This window comes from Capsicum annuum, chromosome 3, assembly GCF_002878395.1.
Source record: "Capsicum annuum cultivar UCD-10X-F1 chromosome 3, UCD10Xv1.1, whole genome shotgun sequence".
Lineage (NCBI taxonomy): Eukaryota > Viridiplantae > Streptophyta > Magnoliopsida > Solanales > Solanaceae > Capsicum > Capsicum annuum.
Window position 1 is genome coordinate 26659356 of NC_061113.1, and position 19187 is coordinate 26678542.

Genomic DNA, 19187 nt, shown 5'->3' on the forward strand with positions numbered 1-19187 from the left:
CCCCCCCCCCCCCCCCCCCCCCACGTTCACTTTTTATTTTTTATTTAATTTTCCCTCTCAATTCAATTCTTTTCATTTTTTAATTAAAATTTAAAATCTTTTTATTTTTTTGGGGATTAAAATTTAAACTTAAATTGAAAGTGAGTGATAGTGAATATTAAAAAAAATTTAGTGAATTTCGCTTGAAAAAAATTAAACTTTTTGTGAATTTGTTAAAAATATTCAAACTTAAAAATCAAAAATTTATTATGTTTGCATATATGAATTTGTAGTTAAAAATTTAAATTAGTTGGAAAAGAATTTTAATTATTTGGAATGGATTTGATATTTAATTTGTGAGAAAAAATAAAAACATGATTATTCAAATTTTTCTACAATTTATAAATTTTTCTTATTTAATTAAATTAATTTTAATTTGTTATGTAGCATTTTAAAAATGACTTAAAATTTAATGTAATATTTTTATTTTTATTCCAAAATGACATGGCAGATGATGTGGCAAACGTGACAGCTGACATGACAGTTGACGTGGGGGAGAGTGTATCAGGGGTCCAGATAACAAACGTGTAAGTAGAAGTGTCCAACTTATAAAACTGACATAGTACATGGGTCCAGAAGATCATTTTGCCAATCTTTTTTGTAGTTTGGTATTTTAACTTGTATCTCAACTTTACCAAAATTATAAAATATTGAAGTTTAAGTAATTTTTTATAAGTGGGGGCTTTTTAGAAGTTTAGAAACTTATGTTGTGTATTTAGGTAATTTTTTCTAAAATTTATTCCCTTAATCCAAATTTAAAAATAGTGACCCACACTCAATAATTAATTAAGAGTTAATTACCTGCACTTAATTTTAAAACTTTTATGTCACACCTAATTCAATCTCGTTCGTCACTTTGTGAGTTTTTTGACCCGGTCAAAATCTTTTGACATCTTCTCCAACGTAGATATTCCCTTATGTACATTATAAATTGTAATCGAAAGCAAACAAAAACTAATAAAAAATATCTCTTCTCTGCTGCCATGGCTTCAGATGATAATGAGGTAGTGACCGATCTCTATCCCATTTTCCGACTCTACAGAAACGGTCGCGTTGAACGTTTCAACGAATATTTTAACGTGTTCTATGTTCCCCCGTCATTGGAAGATCCAGCCACGGGCGTCTCTTCTAAAGACGTTATCATCTCATCTCATGTTTCTGCTAGACTTTACCTTCCAAAAAATATTAATGTTACCTCCAATGAAAAAATTCCAATATTAGTATTTTATCATGGTGGCGGACTTGTTCTTGGATCAGCTTTTTTCAACAAGATGCATCGTTTTCTGAATCATTTGGTTTCCGAATCAAATGTGATTTGTGTCTCTGTAGAGTACAGACTAGCACCGGAGAATGATTTGTCAATATTATACGAAGATTGTTGGACTGCCCTTCAATGGGTTGCTTCTCACAGTGAACATGAGAACCCCAACAATAGTAACAAAGATTCATGGTTAACTAGCTATGGTGATTTTAACAGGGTGTTCATTGCCGGGGATAGCGCTGGAGGTAACTTTACATGCTTTTTTTATTATTCTATCTTAATTTGCGTCTTATTTTCTTTTTTTAGCTTGTTAAAAAATTATTGAAAAATGAAAAAGTCTCCTATCAGTGGTTAACAAGATGAACGGTAAACTAACTTTTGAGACTGAGTTAAGCTACAGCTCCATTTCTTCACATCATATCACAACACACATCTCGAAGCCTTTTTTCTTACTTTTAGTTATTACCATTATAATTTTTGTAACAGGTAACATAGTCTATCACATGGCTATGAGAGCTGGCAGAGAAAGCTTAAATGGAAACGTTAAAATCTTGGGTTCGATTCTCGCGTGTCCCTATTTCTTGATGCCAGATAAAAGTCTTGATATGCAGGGTAATGAGGTGTACCGTTTATGGATCAACATATGTCCAGAATTGGAATCGGGATTATCGGCAATTGATAGTCCAATGATTAATCCACTTGCTGAAAAGGCGCCAAGTCTATCAGGCCTAGGTTGCTCGAGGTTGTTTATGGCTATTGCTGAGAAAGATGTATTGGTTCCTCGAGAAATTATGGTTCGATTTGTTGCAGGTGTGAAGAAGAGTGGATGGAATGGTGAATTGGAGTTCTTTGAAGTTGAAGGAGAAGAACATTGCTTCTTTGTAGAGGATCCTGAAGCTGAGAAAGCTAAAGATTTGATCAAACGGTTTGCTTCTTTCATCCAACATAAGTGAGCATCTGTTTTAACGATTGTAGATTGTGTGAGAAACTTGTACTGGCTTTGGTCTAGTAGTAAAAATGCAATGCGCTATATGTAGATCGGGTGCACCTCATAAGTTTGAATTCTGTCTTTGACAAAAGCGTTGTGTGTTTAAGTGGAAAAGAGTGAAAGAATGATCCATTATTTACTGAATTCCGAACCTTGCACACCAGTTCTTGGGAATTTCTTAGTTATATGAATAAAAAGTCTCTTATCACTAGTACTTCTATATACTAGTCTATATGTCTCTGTCAACTTCTGTCATCTTAATCTTTCAGGTCTTTCTAGTTATGTGACTTTTGAATCTTGTCATGATCTTAAATATATCATGTATAACATTTGTGAGACTATAAAACTTATTATTAGAGCTAAATTGAAAGTTTGAGTCAAATTGCTATCAACTCTAGAATAGCTTAAAAAAAATCTCCCATAAACTGGAACAATTGAAGCAGGTTCACTGGATGATGATTTTTGGAACAAAAATGACTTCTTTTAGTACTATAATTTTAACGCTCTTGTGTGTTTCTGTTGTCAGTTTTTAATCCTTGTAAGAAAAACATAGCTAGATGGACTCTGGCTCTTGATCAGAGGCGGGGTTCCAATAAAATAAATAAAATAAGAAAAAATTAAATAAAAAAGTAGGAACCTCCACAGAGGTTCCAGCTCATGATCAATAGTAGCATGGCATGCATCTCTAATCTGCAGACTCCTATCACTAAGCTATTCCACTACTTTGTTATGGGATCCCATCTGTTAATAGTTAAACCTATTGATAATTTTTCTAATATAATTATAAGCTTTACGGTAGCAGGTGGGAGTTCCCGAAAACTCCCATCGGCTACCGTAGATCCGCCCTTGCTCTTGATGTGATAAATTTTGAGTCCCACATTGATGATGAATAGGGTCGATTTGGCCTCCTTATATAATATCTCGCATCAATTTTATCAACAAAACTTGTAGAATAATTATACAATAGAAAAATGATTACCTTCTGCATAAGACGATATGGATCAGGACAAGTGGAATATGTTTTACCTCAAAGGTGAGCCAGAAAGCATAGTCGTGGATAGGGGTGTACATAGATCAAACCAAATATGTCGATTTATTAAAACTATAAATCAAATCAAACCAACATAAGATTGGTTCTTTCGGTTTAGGTTTAAGTCGATTTTTTTGGATTTTTAAAATTTTTTTTATAATCTTTATTTTTTACAATCATTTCACTCATGTGCTTATGAAAAAACACAATTATGAAAAATTGAGGAGCGAAAAACTCTTTTGAAACTAAAAAGTAAGATGAAGAGTGAAAAATTTTGGTTTTAAGTTTATATTGGGTTTTGGATCATTTTATTAGCAATTAATGAATAAATATTACAACTTAAAGACCCAAATATATACACATACATACATACATTTACTTTCTAAATATTGAAAATTAATATAACTAATTACAAAATACTTAAACAGTAGATTATAATTAATATTTTATGTATAAAAAGTTAAATTATATATAAACACACACACACACACACATATATACATACATACATACATATATATATATGTGTGTGTGTTTATATATAGTGTGTATATATGTGTGTGTATAGCTTAAGTCATCGATAGACACTTTAAGTTGTCTCGAAAATTTACTTAAACCCCTCAACTAAGGCATGTACCTATCAAGCCCCTAACCCACCCAAAATCTGATCTAATCAGACATTTTTTTCCAATGTTTCATCACATTTTCAGCGCGTGTTACTAAGTGCGCTTACATGGACAATTAGTCCATTCAGTATTTTCCATGTGGATTAAACATATTCCTTTTTTAAGAAAAATGCTGAACCAACTTTGCTTCTGCTCATCATTTCTCAAATAATTAATTTTCTCTCTCTAAGAATCTCTCTCGCCGGAAAATACTTGGCCGTCAGAAATGCTGCCCGTGACAACAAGAAGACAAGAATTATTCCAAGGCATTTGCTGTTGGCAGTGAGGAATGATGAAGAGTTGGGGAAACTTTTTGCTGGTGTGACGATTGCACATGGTGGTGTTCTTCCAAACATCAACCTAGTTTTGTTGCCAAAGAAGAATGGAACTGCTGAAAAAGGTTTGATTGTGTATGCAATTTGATAACTGTTTTGGGGGGATCTTATGTAATTCTGTTGTTAAAAGAATTTAGAATCTGTTGATTGTGACCTTTATGGATATTAAAATGAGGTTGGAAGAAGAATGCATTTGAAAATGGCTAAAGGGGTGGAGAAAGTTGCAACGACTACGGGGAGGGTGGGGGGTTGAAGATGACGATGACAAAGATGTGAAGACAAAGATGACGGGGGTTGTGAAGAAGACGATGAACGGGGTGGGGGTGGGGTGAAGAAGACAATGAAGGGGGTTGCTTTTTTTTTTTTTTTTTTTCAATTAAGAAATTAGGATAATTAAAAATTATATTAATAACATAATTTAAATATAATTTTTAATTAAAAAAAGTAAAAATATTAGTTATTCTACTATTCAACATTTTGTGCCTGATAGGTATCAATTTTAACAGTTGAGGTGCCTAATAGTTGCAGGCCGTAGTTGGGGGGTCTAAGTTAATTTTTGGGACAACTTTGAGTGTCTGTGGATGACTTAAGCTTATATATTATGTTCGTTTGATTTGTGTTCGGTTTGAATTTTTTTGGTTAACACTAAACCAAACAAAGAATGATCGAGTTTTTTCTTCAAACACCAAACCAAACCATAAGTTAGTTTTTCTTCTCGGTTTGGTTTGGTTCTTCAGTTGATTTGACTTGACGGTTTGATCTGTACACCCCTAGTCGTGGATTAATACCGGAACTAAGAGGTTGTTTGGTAGGAGAGATAAGGATAACTAATCCTGCGAATAATTTAGAAGAGGAGCTTATCCCACATTTAGTTGAGACAAAATGAATGGAATAACTAGAGACGGAGCCAGGCTTCTTTAGGGGGTTCGGCCGAACCTCCTTCGACGAAAAAATATACTATTTATACATGATTAAAATTATTTTTTATGTGGCTATAGTTAGTGTTGAACCCCGTTCAACTAGGTTTTTTCTAAATATTGAACCCTCTTAGTTGAAATTTTGGCTCTATCTCTGGGAATAACTCATCCAGGGATTAGTTACTCCGAAATTGTAGTGTTTTTCTTATCCCTCCTTGAGGGTGAGATTAATAATCTCGAGATATCAGTGGATCAAGTTATTAGGTTTGGATAGGTTGAAATTTTGAGGGAAATTAATTATTAGTTCGTCAATAAAAAAAGTTACGTTATTAATGAATTGAGGCTAAATTGATCTATTAAATAAACGGATAAAATAGCCTCAATAGGTAGAACAAGAGGGCATTTTAAGCCCATAGGTAGACGGGAAGGGTATTTTAAGCCCAATAGATAGATGAAGGACATTTTTGCACTATTTCGTATTTTTAAAAGGCATTTTAGGCCCTTTTTCATTGTAAATATGATATTTGTCTTTGCAATTTTATTTGCTTATAGAACTTTGCAATAAACTCCTCTGCCTTCATATCAATAGGTTCATCACCTCGACCAGTAATTATTTCATTCTCTTCATCATAATCATCATGTTACCATGGTACATTTCATCGTCAAGATCATGGCCATTGTCAAAGTTGACTTGAGGCTTGATGCATGGGATGTTAGGCGTCTTGAAATGCAAAGAAGCAGGGCAATGCATCTTGACATGAATAATAGGGATGTCATCAAAGGAAAGCTCGCGCTCCCCATAATGTAGTGCACCACCACTATATCTGTAATCATTGGTATAACGAAGGCTTTTCATGTATTTGAGAAGCAAACTAAGATGATCTATGAGGAGCCTCTTCTTGAAAATGCCACCTTTTCTTGCCCATAACAAGGCCATGCAAAGAATGTCCCAAGCTCTACGAGCAACCACAGATTTCTTCCGCTGTATTTTTGACTTTTCTTGCATAATTAATTAATTGGTAGAACACAAAAAGATACTACTAGCTAAATTGAAGTAAAAGTACGTAGATGGTAGAGGCAGAACACAGAGAAAAACTTCCTGTTTTGGGGGGTACGTTCTAGCTAGGGGAGAAGTAGAAGTTGTACATAAACTTGTTAAGTTATAGATTATAAGACTAAAAAGGTTTTTGGCTCTTCATAGATTTACAAGCATACACGATGAATATATAGTACAATGAGACATTAGTCTTCTACATGAACAGGTGGTAAATACAATAGTCCTAAAGGGCTTCTAATTACTTGAAGAAGCTGTCAACATCTTAGACTAGATTAGGTTCAATACCTTCCTTGCAAATTGAAGGTGGGTCCTTCATGTTCAGTTTGTCCCGTAAGAAGTGAAATTGTGTTGTAGACAAAGGCTTTGTGAGGACGTTAGCTATCTGATCCTTAGAGGAGAGAAACTGGATAAGAAGGTCACATCTAGCTAATTTATCCCACACAAAATGAAAATCTATATCAACACGCTTTGTACGAGAGTGAAAAATAGGATTAACCGACAGGTATGCTGCGCCGATATTATCACAACAAAGGATAGGAGCACGAGATAGTTGAAGGCCAAGCTCAAACATTAGTGACTGAGTCCATGTTAATTCGGCAGCAACATCTGCTAAAGCTTTGTACTCAGTTTCTGTAGATGATCGTGCCACCGTTCGTTATTTGCAAGAGGACCATGAGATCAGATTTTGGCCAAAATAGATTGCATAGCCACCAGTAGATTTATGATCATTTATGCTGCCATCCCAATAAGATTCACTGAATGCCTGCAAGTGAAGATTAAAAGCTTTTGAAATGAAAAATGACATATTCTTGGTGTGCTGGAGATAGCGGAGAATGCATTTCACAACAACCCATTGATTTATAGATGGATTGTGCATAAATTGACACACTTTGTTCACCACAAATGATATATCTGGTCTCGTGAGAGTGAGATACTGAAGAGCACCAACCACCTGCCTGTAAATACTTGGGTCATAAAAAATTGCACTGTCATCCTTATGGAGCTTGACGTTGGTGGCCATGGGAGTACTGAAAGGTTTATAGTGAAATATCCCAGCTTTGGTAAGTATACTATGGATATATTGAGACTGAGAGAGACAAATTCCACTACTCGAGCGAGACACTTGAGCACCAAGAAAATATTGCAGTAGGCCAAGATCTCTAATGGAAAAGGCATGACCAAGTTCTTGAGTAAAGGCAGCAAGAAATGAAGTATTATTCCCTGTGAGTACAATATCATCTACGTAGAGCAAGAGGTAGGCCGCGACATTGGCATAAGAGTAAATAAATAAAGAAACATCAGTTTTAGAGGAAGTGAAGCCAACACTAAGGAGAAATTGGTGAAGCTTCTTATACCATGCTCGTGGGGCCTGTTTAAGACCATAAAGAGATTTATGAAGCTTACATACATGAGTTGGAAACTGAGGGTGAACAAAGCCTTGAGGTTGAGCCATGTAGACATCCTCTTGTATCTCACCATGTAGAAAGGCATTTTAAACGTCCAGTTAATGTAACAGCCAGCCATATGTTACTGCCTAAGACAAAATAATGCAGATAGTAGTGGGTTTTACAACTAGACTGAATGTTTCATAATATTCTTGGCCCTTAACCTGATGAAATCCCTTTGCAACTAAGTGAGCTTTATAGCACTCAATGGCTCCAATAGAGTTTCGTTTGATGCAAAAAAAACCCATTTGCACCCTAAAACATTCATGGAGGGATGAAATGGAACCAGCGGCCAAGTTTGATTTTTGAACAAGGCTGTCATCTCAGCCGACATAGCAGTGCGCCATTCTCAAAATTTTGAGGCATCAGTGAAGTTTGTAGGCTCGATGGATGGAGGAAAAGATAGGATAGCAGCAGATTTGGATGCAAGGTGAGCGGTTGGTTTATGTTTGGATGCAGGACGTAGTTGCATTATATGAGTTCTTTGGAGTGGGTTAGTGGAACTTGGCATGAGTTTGGAAATAGGCTGTTGGGACGTAATAGACGGAGGTGGAGGGGGTTTACTAGTCGTTAGAGATATGGATGAGTCAACTACAGGTGTAGGTAGAACTGTACAATCTAAAGGAATGGATGGAGTAGGAATTGAACAAGGAGATGGACTCGAAGAGGAGAAATGGTGAGAAAAGTGTAAACTAGTTAATATTGGAGAGATGTTAGATTTCATAGGTGGTGAAGAAACTAGGGATCGAAAAAATTATGAATTGGACAAAATGATAGGTGAAGATGCCTATGGTTGTGTACTGACCGAAGGTGGGGGGCTAAGAATAGACTTGCTGGCGAACAGAAATGTAGTTTTATTAAACTAAACATGTCTGGCAATATAGAGTCGACCAGTGGATGTATCAAGACATCTATAACCATGGTGCGTTGGACTGTACCCTAAAAATACACAGGATTGACTTCAAAAATTTATTTTATGACGATTGTAGGGATGAAGATAAGAAAAACAGAGACATCCAAACACTTTAAGGAAGTGATAATCCGATGATACGTGAAACACAACCTCAAAAGTTGATTTCCCGTCGTTAGTTGAGGTAGGAAGATGATTAATCAAGTAAACAGCAGTGTCAAAGACAAAATGCCAATATCTCGAAAGAGTAGAACTGTGTTCCATGAGGCTTAATCTAGTTTCGACAATGTATCTATGTTTGCGTTCAACCTTTCCTTATTGCTCATGAGTGTGAGGGAAGGAGAAACGGTGAACAAGGCCTAATTTTGCACAAAGAGGTGATAAAGAACGAAAGTCACCTCCCCCGTCAGTTTGAATTGGCTTAATTTTTGTGTTAAATTGTCTTTCAACAAGAACTTAAAATTGAGCAAAAATTGAGAAGACATCACATTTTCTAAAAAGTGTATAGCACCATGTATAGCTAGAAAAATCATCAACAAAAACAAGTAGATAACGATGACTGTGAGAATATAGAAAAGGGGCAGGACCCCAAACATCAACAAAAATAAGTTGCAACAAAGAAGTAATTTTAATAATGTGAACTGGAAGAGACAACTTATGTGACTTTCCAAGTTGACAAGCAGTACATAAATTATTTAATCTATAAGTAGAACTAGAAAACTGATATGTGGATAAAACTTGGCTGAGGACTTTTTGATGCGGATGTCCCAGATGGATATGCCATCAGGTAGAAGAAACTTTGGTAGCTGAGAGTGATGAAGGAGAACTGGAGGATTGTGGCTTAATAGACATGGAGTAGAGGCCATCATTACTTTGACCGAAAAGAAGTGGAGTCTTGAAGTTCCGATCCTTGACAAGAAAATAATCAGAATAAAATTCAAAGAAAGTATTATTATCACGAGCAAATCATTGAACAGAAAAAGGTCTTTAGTAATAGATGGAACATAAAGTATGTTATTTAGAGAAAGTTTTCGATTAGAAAAATTTGAGAAAGCAGCACTACCAGTGTTTTGGATTGAAAAACCTTGTCCATTACCATATGGAGTTGATCCGATCCTTTATATTCCCCCAAAATGTGTGAAACCGAAGAGATCTGGTGTAATATGATGGCTGGCGCCTGAGTCCTGGAACCAATTTTGAGTTAATGGAATCGGTGCTTGATGAGTGAGATAAGCAGACGGGTTCATAGTGTGACTGTAGCATTGGAAGCAAGTGGAAGCTTGGTGATTAGTTCCATTAAAAATTTGATATCTTGTGCGTCCATCACCAGTGCCATTTCAAGGTTGAGAAGTATTAGAATAATTATTTCCGTAGGCATTACGTTGGTATTGATGACGACCACCTCGTCCCCCTCGTCCCCTATATGATCTGCCGCGACCTTTGTAAGTGTTATTAGAATTAGTAGACTGTCTAGTGTTCTGCCTATCACCATTATTGAAGACACGTTGAGCGATGTTAGCTGCCGATGTATTTAATGATGAGTTACCTGGAACGAGGGAGAGAGAAGTCATGGAGGATCCATGAATAAACTCATGATTCAACAATAGGCTAAGGAGTTCATATTATGAAACGGGTTTGGGTCTGGCAGACAAAGCGGTGACAATATCTTTGAAATATGGTATCAATCCTTTAAACACATAAATATTAAAATCTGAGTGTTCACAGGACGCCCTGCGGCTGCCAATTCATTCGACTGAAGTTTTGCCTTTTGGAGAAATTGAGCAACAGAGAGATCATCTTGTTTAAGGTTGTGGAGTTGCATATGGAGGTTCAGAATTCTAGTGTAAGAAGGAGAAGATAGATCAGCTGCTAGAGTGTCCCAAATATCCTTGGAGGTTTTCAATCCAACAACTATAGGAATTGTTTCTTCAGAGAGGGAAGATATTAGTAGACTCATGATGATTTGATCCTATTGGATCCAAGTAGCAAAATCTGTGTTGGATGTAGTATCCGAACCTTCAACAGAAATAACAGCAGGTGGACATGGCTTTGATCCGTCAATGAAGCCTTGAAGTTTTAACCTCGTAAGAAAGGCAATAATTGATTCTTCCGGAATATATGATTTTTGGAAGTGAGTTTAATTGAAATAAAGTGATAAGCATTGTTCAGGGGATTGGAGAAGGAGGAAGACATGGCAGGAAGCGAGGAAGCAGGAGAGGAGATCGAACTGGCGTCTGATACCATGTTAAGTTACAAATTATAAGACAAAAGGTTTTTGGCTCTTCATAGATTTACAAGCATACACGATGAATATATAGTACAATGAGACATTAGTCTTCTACGTGAACAGATGGTAAATACAATAGAGTCCTAAAGGGCTTCTAATTACTTGAAGAAGCTGTCAACGTCTTAGACTAGATTAGGTCCAATAAAACTAACATGGTAAATTTGAGAATTGAGACGCTCTTTCTTTTTTTAGTTATTTAAAAAAGAATGGTACTTTAATATTTTTATACTCAATAACAATTTAACTTAAAACTTTACATTTATCCTTAATTAAATTATTTATGGCCACTCAAATTTTAATTTGTTTCTGACCATGAGTTCATAAGTCTTTCGTTTTATCTTAAATTTTGTGTTCAGTCAAACCCCATCACATAAATTGAAAAGCGGGAAGTAATAATGTGTTTGAGGGGAAGTAAATGTTTTCCTGAACGAAAATAATTGGAGACATGGCGCAGCTGCAGCTGTTAGTGTTTATGTTTGATGGGATTTTCAGGTTGGAAAGTTTAAAAAGCCTAAGTGGTGCCAGCAAAAATTTTGTCTAATGCTAGGTAGTACTTGAATTAGAATGCATTTTGTATCATCAATTAGACAGCCAGCCCCAATTACTCCCTATTGAAAGTTGTTGGATGACTTATGTGGCTTCTAAATTCCGATGTGATGCATTTCCTAAAAGGTGGGAATCGAACCCTTAACAACATGGTGAAAATTCAGATAGCTAACCCAACTGATCTAATAAGATTTCTCTATATGCTGGCATTATTGTTGTCTTCTAGTACAACAATGAATGCTAGCGGCAATTGATTGAAAGAAATTAAAACAGAAGGTGTTAAATGCGAATCTAAGTGGTCAAATGAAGTTTCCAAGAAATACATCGAGCACCAACATGATTCAAATAACAAACTCGAATAGATCTAATATAATTTGTAGAAACACTTTACTATACTATTTTCCATATCAAAAGAAGAAAATGAGATATTGATTTTGGTTTGTTACAGGTAGATGTAGATTCAACAATAGTGACCTCAAGTGTTCAATTGAGTTTTAAATTTGAAATATGTTTAATGAATTACTTAATACATGTATATGATTTGAGTCAAAACTAATAAATTCTGTCGAACTCTATCATAAAGTATCGTGGCCCAGAGTTGCAACTATGAAGAAAACAAAAGACTATTGAAAAAAAAAAAGTTGCACTGCCACCACATGACAACTCTGTCTAGGTTGGTATGTGTCAAGCATGTACCTGTACTGTAGCTTCCTAGGAAAATCACCAATATTCAGGAACACATCATAAAATCAAAATAGATATATTGGGAGAGGCTCAAATTTACCTATTTACTTTGAAAAATTGATTAAATGTATCATTTGTCATACTTTGAGATTATGTCATACATTGAGGTCAAATTTATCCCATGTCATACATTAAAGCCAAATTTACCCCCCTACTTTACAAAATTGGTTAAATATATCCTTCATCATACATTGAGGGTCAAATTTACCCTCAATTTCAATTTTTGGAGCCAAAATTAGGAAGTCTTTGTTCTCTATTTCCAAGTAAATATAAAAACCTAGCATTCTATTTGGATATTGTTATTCAATTTGTTTAAGTTTATCTATTCCAGAACAATTTCAAACACCACAAGGTGTCTGAAGTTACATATGATTAAAGACATTTCTGCCTAAAGTTCAATCGTTCCCGCACTTCAGTCATATAAGTGACCGACCTTTAGTAATACATGTATAAACTTTAGTTTAATCATATGAAATTTCATATATCACAGGCTAACGTTTGGATAAATTACACAATTCCCAAACTTAAGAGAAATTATTATCAAATATCTCTTATCTTTTTAAAATTTATATAAAATTTATAAATTCAACTTTAATGTTGATGCATATGTTGTAACTCACCTCACCGAGTTTCTCTCCTCCATTAATACATGCAACCTTTTCCTTTTCCACAATTTACTCCTCTAAAATCTCTCCCAATTAGTAGCAATTGAGTTAACTTCCTTCTCCACTACATCAACCGATTAGAACCGTCAACGTACTTCGTTAAATTTAAAAAATTGTCAACTACTTCAAAGAGGTTAGTTGTATGTTTATGTGGATTTTAACAGAAAAGTCAATATCCATATATGCTTTAACTTTTTTTTGTGTTAATTTATTTGATCTTCAATGGCTAATAAAAATTCACCCTTATTTAGTTTGGGGATTTCACAAATTGAAACACAAAAAGGTGTTCCTGCTAGAAATCAAGTTGTGAATTTTACTTCGGATAAATTTGATTACACGGAGGAATGTTTTAGTAAAAATAGGTTAGAGTACTGCAATGACCCGAAAAAATTAAAGAATTTGAGGCAAGCTTTTGCCGTAAAAAATCAAAAATTCGACATGCAAATGGAAGATCAGGAGGAAGTAGAGCATCTGTTGAATCAGGTATTGATATCAGAAGTGATTCATATAGGGGGTACCCATTTTGTTTTAAAAAAATCGATTCATATGAATGATATATATGTTATTATTATATGAGTATTATGGTGATTCATTCGATAGATTCACTTTGTATGATTTTAATGGGTGATACCTATGATATTGATGGGTGATACATATTGTGTTATGGTGATTCATATGGTAGATACAACTAATATTTCAATTATATGGTGATTCATATGCTATTAATGAATGATACATTTTGTTCACACTTAATGTTTGATACATATTTTATTTTTTAATTGGTGATACATATTATCATACAGTTTAAGAGTAATTCTTTGTGGATCAGATTTTTGATGATACATATGTCCTAATACTTTCTATACTCATTTATTGTTGTTTTTATTTATAACTATGTGATAGATTTGACATATGAAACATCTTTTAATTTGCGGTATTGTCAATATTGACATAATGTTAATTTGATTGTGAAAAAACGACCTGCACACAACTTAAGAATTGACAGTGCACACAACATCAATGTAGTAGATAGGCTTAAAGAAGTTTTGAAGGATGAAGGAATCAGAATTTTCAGAAGCACCTGTTTTGGTTCATTTTCGGAGCTCCCTAATTGTAACTTTCAAGAATCAATAGCAAGGTGTTTGATGACCTTAGAGGTCCAACACCCATATCAGGATCAACTAAGGGTATTGGTGAACACTACAATTCTTCATTTTTTTCACTGTACGAATTTGCTATCGTCACTGGGTTGAAATACATCGGGAACGAAGATGATTTCAATTATTTAGATCTTCCACCATGTCGACTACAAAAAAAATATTTTTCGTATTCGACAACAAATGTGAAAAGAAGTGAGTTGATCAACCTTTTTTTGAATAAAAAATGAGGAAAAAATTTTAAAAATGCGTAAAGATTGGGATATTGTACTTTATACACACATTTGTGTTCTCCCAATTAGATAAAGCCAATATTCCTACCCGAGACTTTCACATGGTAATTGACAAAAGTTATAGTCAATTTTCATAGGGTAAATTGGCATTTGCAAAACTGATGGCTTCAATTAGTCGGTCCATGAATGAGGTGCAACAGTATTATCGTTTCAATGGCATGCCATAAGCTTTTCAGATTTGGTGGTATAAATGTTGTTCCAAAGTTGATGAATTAGTAGTCGTTCGTGAGAATAATTTAATCCCGAGGATGGTCAATTGAAAAGTGATTAAACCAAAGTCAAGATAGGAGAATTTGATGGAGAACATGTTTAGTAAGGTACTATTTTTTTCAGTAATACTTTTAATTATCTATTATTAATTTTTAAGGTACTGTTAATGTTTGATCTTTTGTGTTATTTTTGTTGTAGCTTGTATACAGGAATTTATCACTGTCACCATAGGAATTGAACCAACTTGATTTACCCAACCCTCTGACATTTGGTCAAACAGATCTTGGTGCAAATGTAGCACAGGTTGTATCTGTACAACAAGAAGCTGAAAGAACTTCTCCGACTGAAATTCTATATGAATTTAATGATTTTAGTACTCCTTCAAATGCAGATCTGCTTAAAAAGATGATGCTTGAGGCTGGTCTGTTTTTACACCCTCCTGTGAAGAAATAAAAAATTATTGAGGAGTTAAAAAAAATGAGTTCACGTGTAGCAAAGAAATAAAAATAGTCAGCTTCGTTGTCCAAAGAGAAACATTTGATAGGTTCATCAAGAGCTCGTTCAGAGGTCATGTTTCCTTGGAAAGAGATAAAGTTGTGCATAATATTGAGATGAGGGATGCAGATAATGCACCTGCTGTTGGAAGGAAAAGAAATCACTTTTCAAGTCAGATTTGGACGACATAAAGTCTTATGTTAAGACTTATGTAAGTATAATATTTTTTTGGTATGTTGTGTTAATGTTAAAACAGATTATAGCTTAACCTGAAATTCATAATGTTATTCACAATGTAGGTTGACATGAAATTCGATGATCTGTAAAATTTGATGATGGACTATTATACAAGCTTGTTTAAAGTTGTGAAAGAATATTTTGCTTCATATGGCAAGGTATTCAAAATTTATAATTAATATCACTATATTACCATCTTATTCTAATTTGCTATCTTGCAGGTTTCTCATTCTTCAGTGCATGAAAGTGAAAAAGATATTTTGAATAGAGAAGGGAATGCTTCTCAATCTCTTAATGAGGACGACACAAAAGCTAAAAGTGACAATGTTGTAGAGAATGCCGGACAATCATCTAAAGTAGATGACAATGAAGGAGGAGCTGACGTGTGCTTAAAGGTAATTAAATTAACTTAATTGTATGATCGATTTGTTACTACTTACTCAAAATATTAGCCTCAAATAGTTTATTTGTCATTTTTGAAAGTGTTGAAACTGTTAATATAATTCTATACCACTTCATTAACTAATGGTGTATATGTAATGATGAAGTTACTCATATGTATTATTTTGATACATCTGATATCATATGTAGCATTTTGATACATATAAAAAATTTAATAAAAAATTATTCCAAAATTTAATTATACACAGTTGATTAGTTAAAAATGTCATGTTAAATTTTTCAGATCTCTAAGGTTCTAGTTACACATCTTTGGATTTTACAGATCTATAAAGTTCTAGTTAAACAGATCCAAGATTTCAATAACAAATATTTGATGTGTTCCTTATTTTTTTCAAATGTATCATTTTGATACATATGTTTTCAAATGTGTCAATATGATGCATATAATTAATTTGATCATTTCATATCAGAAATTTAATCTCACTCAAAAGTACACTTTTTCATACGTCAAACAGGAGGCTGAGAGTGCGTACACAGACAAGGTACAAGAAGAAGATAGGCATAATACAGCTGCTGAAATAGATGAGGGAATAAGGGATGAGCTCCTAAAGGTAATATCGATTTACTTATAACGGAGATTATTTTTAATTACTCACAAAGTTTATTTATTTTTATTTGGTAAGTTGAAATTATTCATGTGGCATAACAACTATTCAGTAATAATGTTTTAAACTTATCTAAAGATGATCAAAGTTTTTAGTAACAAAAGTTGGATATCTGTTATGTAAGTTTTTCAGATATATCATAATGATACATATTGGTCCACATGTATCATTATGATACATATAGATAGTTTAGGCACTTCATATCTAAACTTCAATCTCACATTAAGTTCACTTTTTACATACATCAAACATGACTCTAAAGAAGACCTTCATAATACAGATGGAGATTTATCTAAAGCAATTATCTTGTATGTACCACCATTGCCTGCAGCCTATTCAAAAGGGATCACTAATAGCCAACCATTCATCACTAATAGTGCTATTGCTACTCTTTACACCTGCAATCTGCACAGCAATACTGATAGTTATTAGTGATAGTGATATTGCAATTATTTCTCAGATTCCTTTGTGCACGACTAATATTTCAAATGTCATCAAGAAACCTTCTCCGAAAAAAAGGCAGCGTTCAAAACTTTATCAGTCACCATATGTTAATATTTTTTATTCTAGTTCAAAAGATAAATAAGTCATCCAGTCATTCAAAAATTTGAACTACTCGTTTGAAGGTCACAACATTTATGGACCATATGCTGAAGAGTTGTTCTCTAAGTTCTCTCTTTGAATGTCAGTTGCACTATACAAAACACAAACTAATAGGTAAGATTGATGAATCACCTTTCAAAATATCATATAGATGTATTAGTCTCAATACTGATTTGAATCATAATTTGCTTATAGAAAAGGGAAGGGTGAGCACTACACGCCCAAATACGTTGACCTAAATTCAAAGATTGATTTTGTAGTTGCACATCCGGTGAAAAAAGCAGATTTTATAACATGCCCCAATCAAATACATGTTGGAATTATGAAGTATGCCTCAAAGAAATATATATAGCACCTAACTGTTTATTGAATTTTATGATTTAAGCACAAACTAAATTTTATAACTTGGCTCAATCAAATTGATTTTTGCAGTCTATTTTAGCTTTTCCTATAACAGATGTATCAAAGTGATACATCTGAAAATCATATGCATCATTTTGATACATATGTAAAAATATGCCACCGCTTGAAAACTCATTCTTTATATGTAATTAGTCTATAATATTTATGATTCATATACTATGCTGGCTAACGTAACTCTATATTTTTAAGTGTTTTTCAGTATGTATCAACTGTTTTACACTTTGTTTTATGTATGTCTTATATGAATCACATGTTCTTATATATTTTAATCTATCATTATAGCACATCGATGGGGTATTCTACTATCTTCGCTAGAAAGCAAAACTGGACATCACTAGTGAATGTAGATATACCACCGTGAATTGCATGTTCAAGAATTACATTCATGACACATACATTTATTATCATCGAAGTCAATATGAGATTGATTTTAGATCGCAGGAAGAAAATGTTCATTCAATGAAAGTGACTTCGGTAGAGAGATCAATTTGTGAGATTATTCAAGGACTATACATTTCAGCAGGTATTTTATGACATTTGATTGATGAGGTGTACGTGTCAATAAATTGTCAGATATCGTTTCACTGGGTGTTGGCATTCATAGTGCTCAAGAAAAGATGTATTCGTGTGTATGATTCGTTGAAAGGTCATAGAGTTCATGATGTTGAGATAAAAGAGCTTACTAAAATATTGTCAACTTATTTGACAATATCTGATTTTTTCAAATAAAAAGAACGCACAGACTAGTTACTACTAGAAGCATACAAGGATAAGATGGACCAGCATACATTTGATGTTTAGTTTGTTGATGATATTTTGCAACAAACAAGCGGCACATTGTACGTATCATTTATTATTTTAAATATATTTTTTACATAAGAGCTCGTAGTAATCCATAAACTACAAACTACCTACTGTTCTGTTTTCAAGGGATTGTGATTTGTTTATTGCAGCATATGCTGAATATTTAAGTGATGGACATCAAATACCTTCTTCAGAGTTTGATCCAGAAATGTATCGTACCAGATACACATCATTGTTGTGGGGCTATGGTCTGAACAAGGCATCTAACGAATATGTTGACGACAATCAGGATCCACCTAGGCCTAAACGCACTTTCATTCCATCTGAGGATACAGAGATGATTGATGTTGAGATGTAATTGTCTAGTATTTGTTGTTTGATAAAAATATTGTGGTTTCTTATGTTTTAGGATTTCTGGATATTTCAAGACTACCAGTTTTATGTGTTAAATTTTCAGTATTTTTGTGGTCAATGTCATGACATTTTAGCTTATGAAATAAAGCGTTCCTATGTTGTTCGATCATATTATTTTATATTTTATGTTGTGATTGTGTTTGTCATTGTTTATTATGTGTTTGATACATATATAGCTGATTAATTTTTTATCAACTAAGTTAAGGAGTTTAAATAAAATACCATTTATGTTGAAATGCCTTAACAATGAATCAAGCATTACTAATATGAATCAAATGTCTTTAATGAACACTTAATATGAATCATATATCATTCATACATATTTTAATATGTATCACTAGCAAATAATATGTTGAAAATATATCATTAACATTTCAGTTGTGTTAAATTGTGTTAACAATGAATCACACATTACTAATATGAATCATATAACTTTCATGAACGGTTAATATGAATCATCTTACATTCATAAAGTTTTTAATATGTATCACTTGCAAACAATATGTTGAAAATGTATCACCAATATTTTAGTTGTGTTAAAATGTCTTAAAACTGAATCAAAAATTACTAATATGAATCAAATAAATTTTATGAA

General features: G+C 33.6%; 2 protein-coding genes across 2 annotated transcripts; both read left to right on the forward strand.

The window, feature by feature from the left end:
* The first annotated feature begins 961 nt into the window (after positions 1 to 961).
* LOC107864085 (hydrolase 3) lies at positions 962 to 2520 on the forward strand. The gene is made up of 2 exons (XM_016710348.2): positions 962 to 1545; positions 1787 to 2520. The coding sequence occupies exons 1-2, from the start codon at positions 1023 to 1025 to the stop codon at positions 2251 to 2253; spliced, it is 990 nt and encodes a 329-aa protein (XP_016565834.2). The 5' UTR covers positions 962 to 1022; the 3' UTR covers positions 2254 to 2520.
* Positions 2521 to 15372: 12852 nt separating this feature from the next.
* On the forward strand, positions 15373 to 18536 carry LOC107866431. The gene is made up of 5 exons (XM_047408212.1): positions 15373 to 15439; positions 15503 to 15676; positions 16199 to 16294; positions 17816 to 17897; positions 18328 to 18536. The coding sequence occupies exons 1-5, from the start codon at positions 15377 to 15379 to the stop codon at positions 18534 to 18536; spliced, it is 624 nt and encodes a 207-aa protein (XP_047264168.1). The 5' UTR covers positions 15373 to 15376.
* Positions 18537 to 19187: the final 651 nt, after the last annotated feature.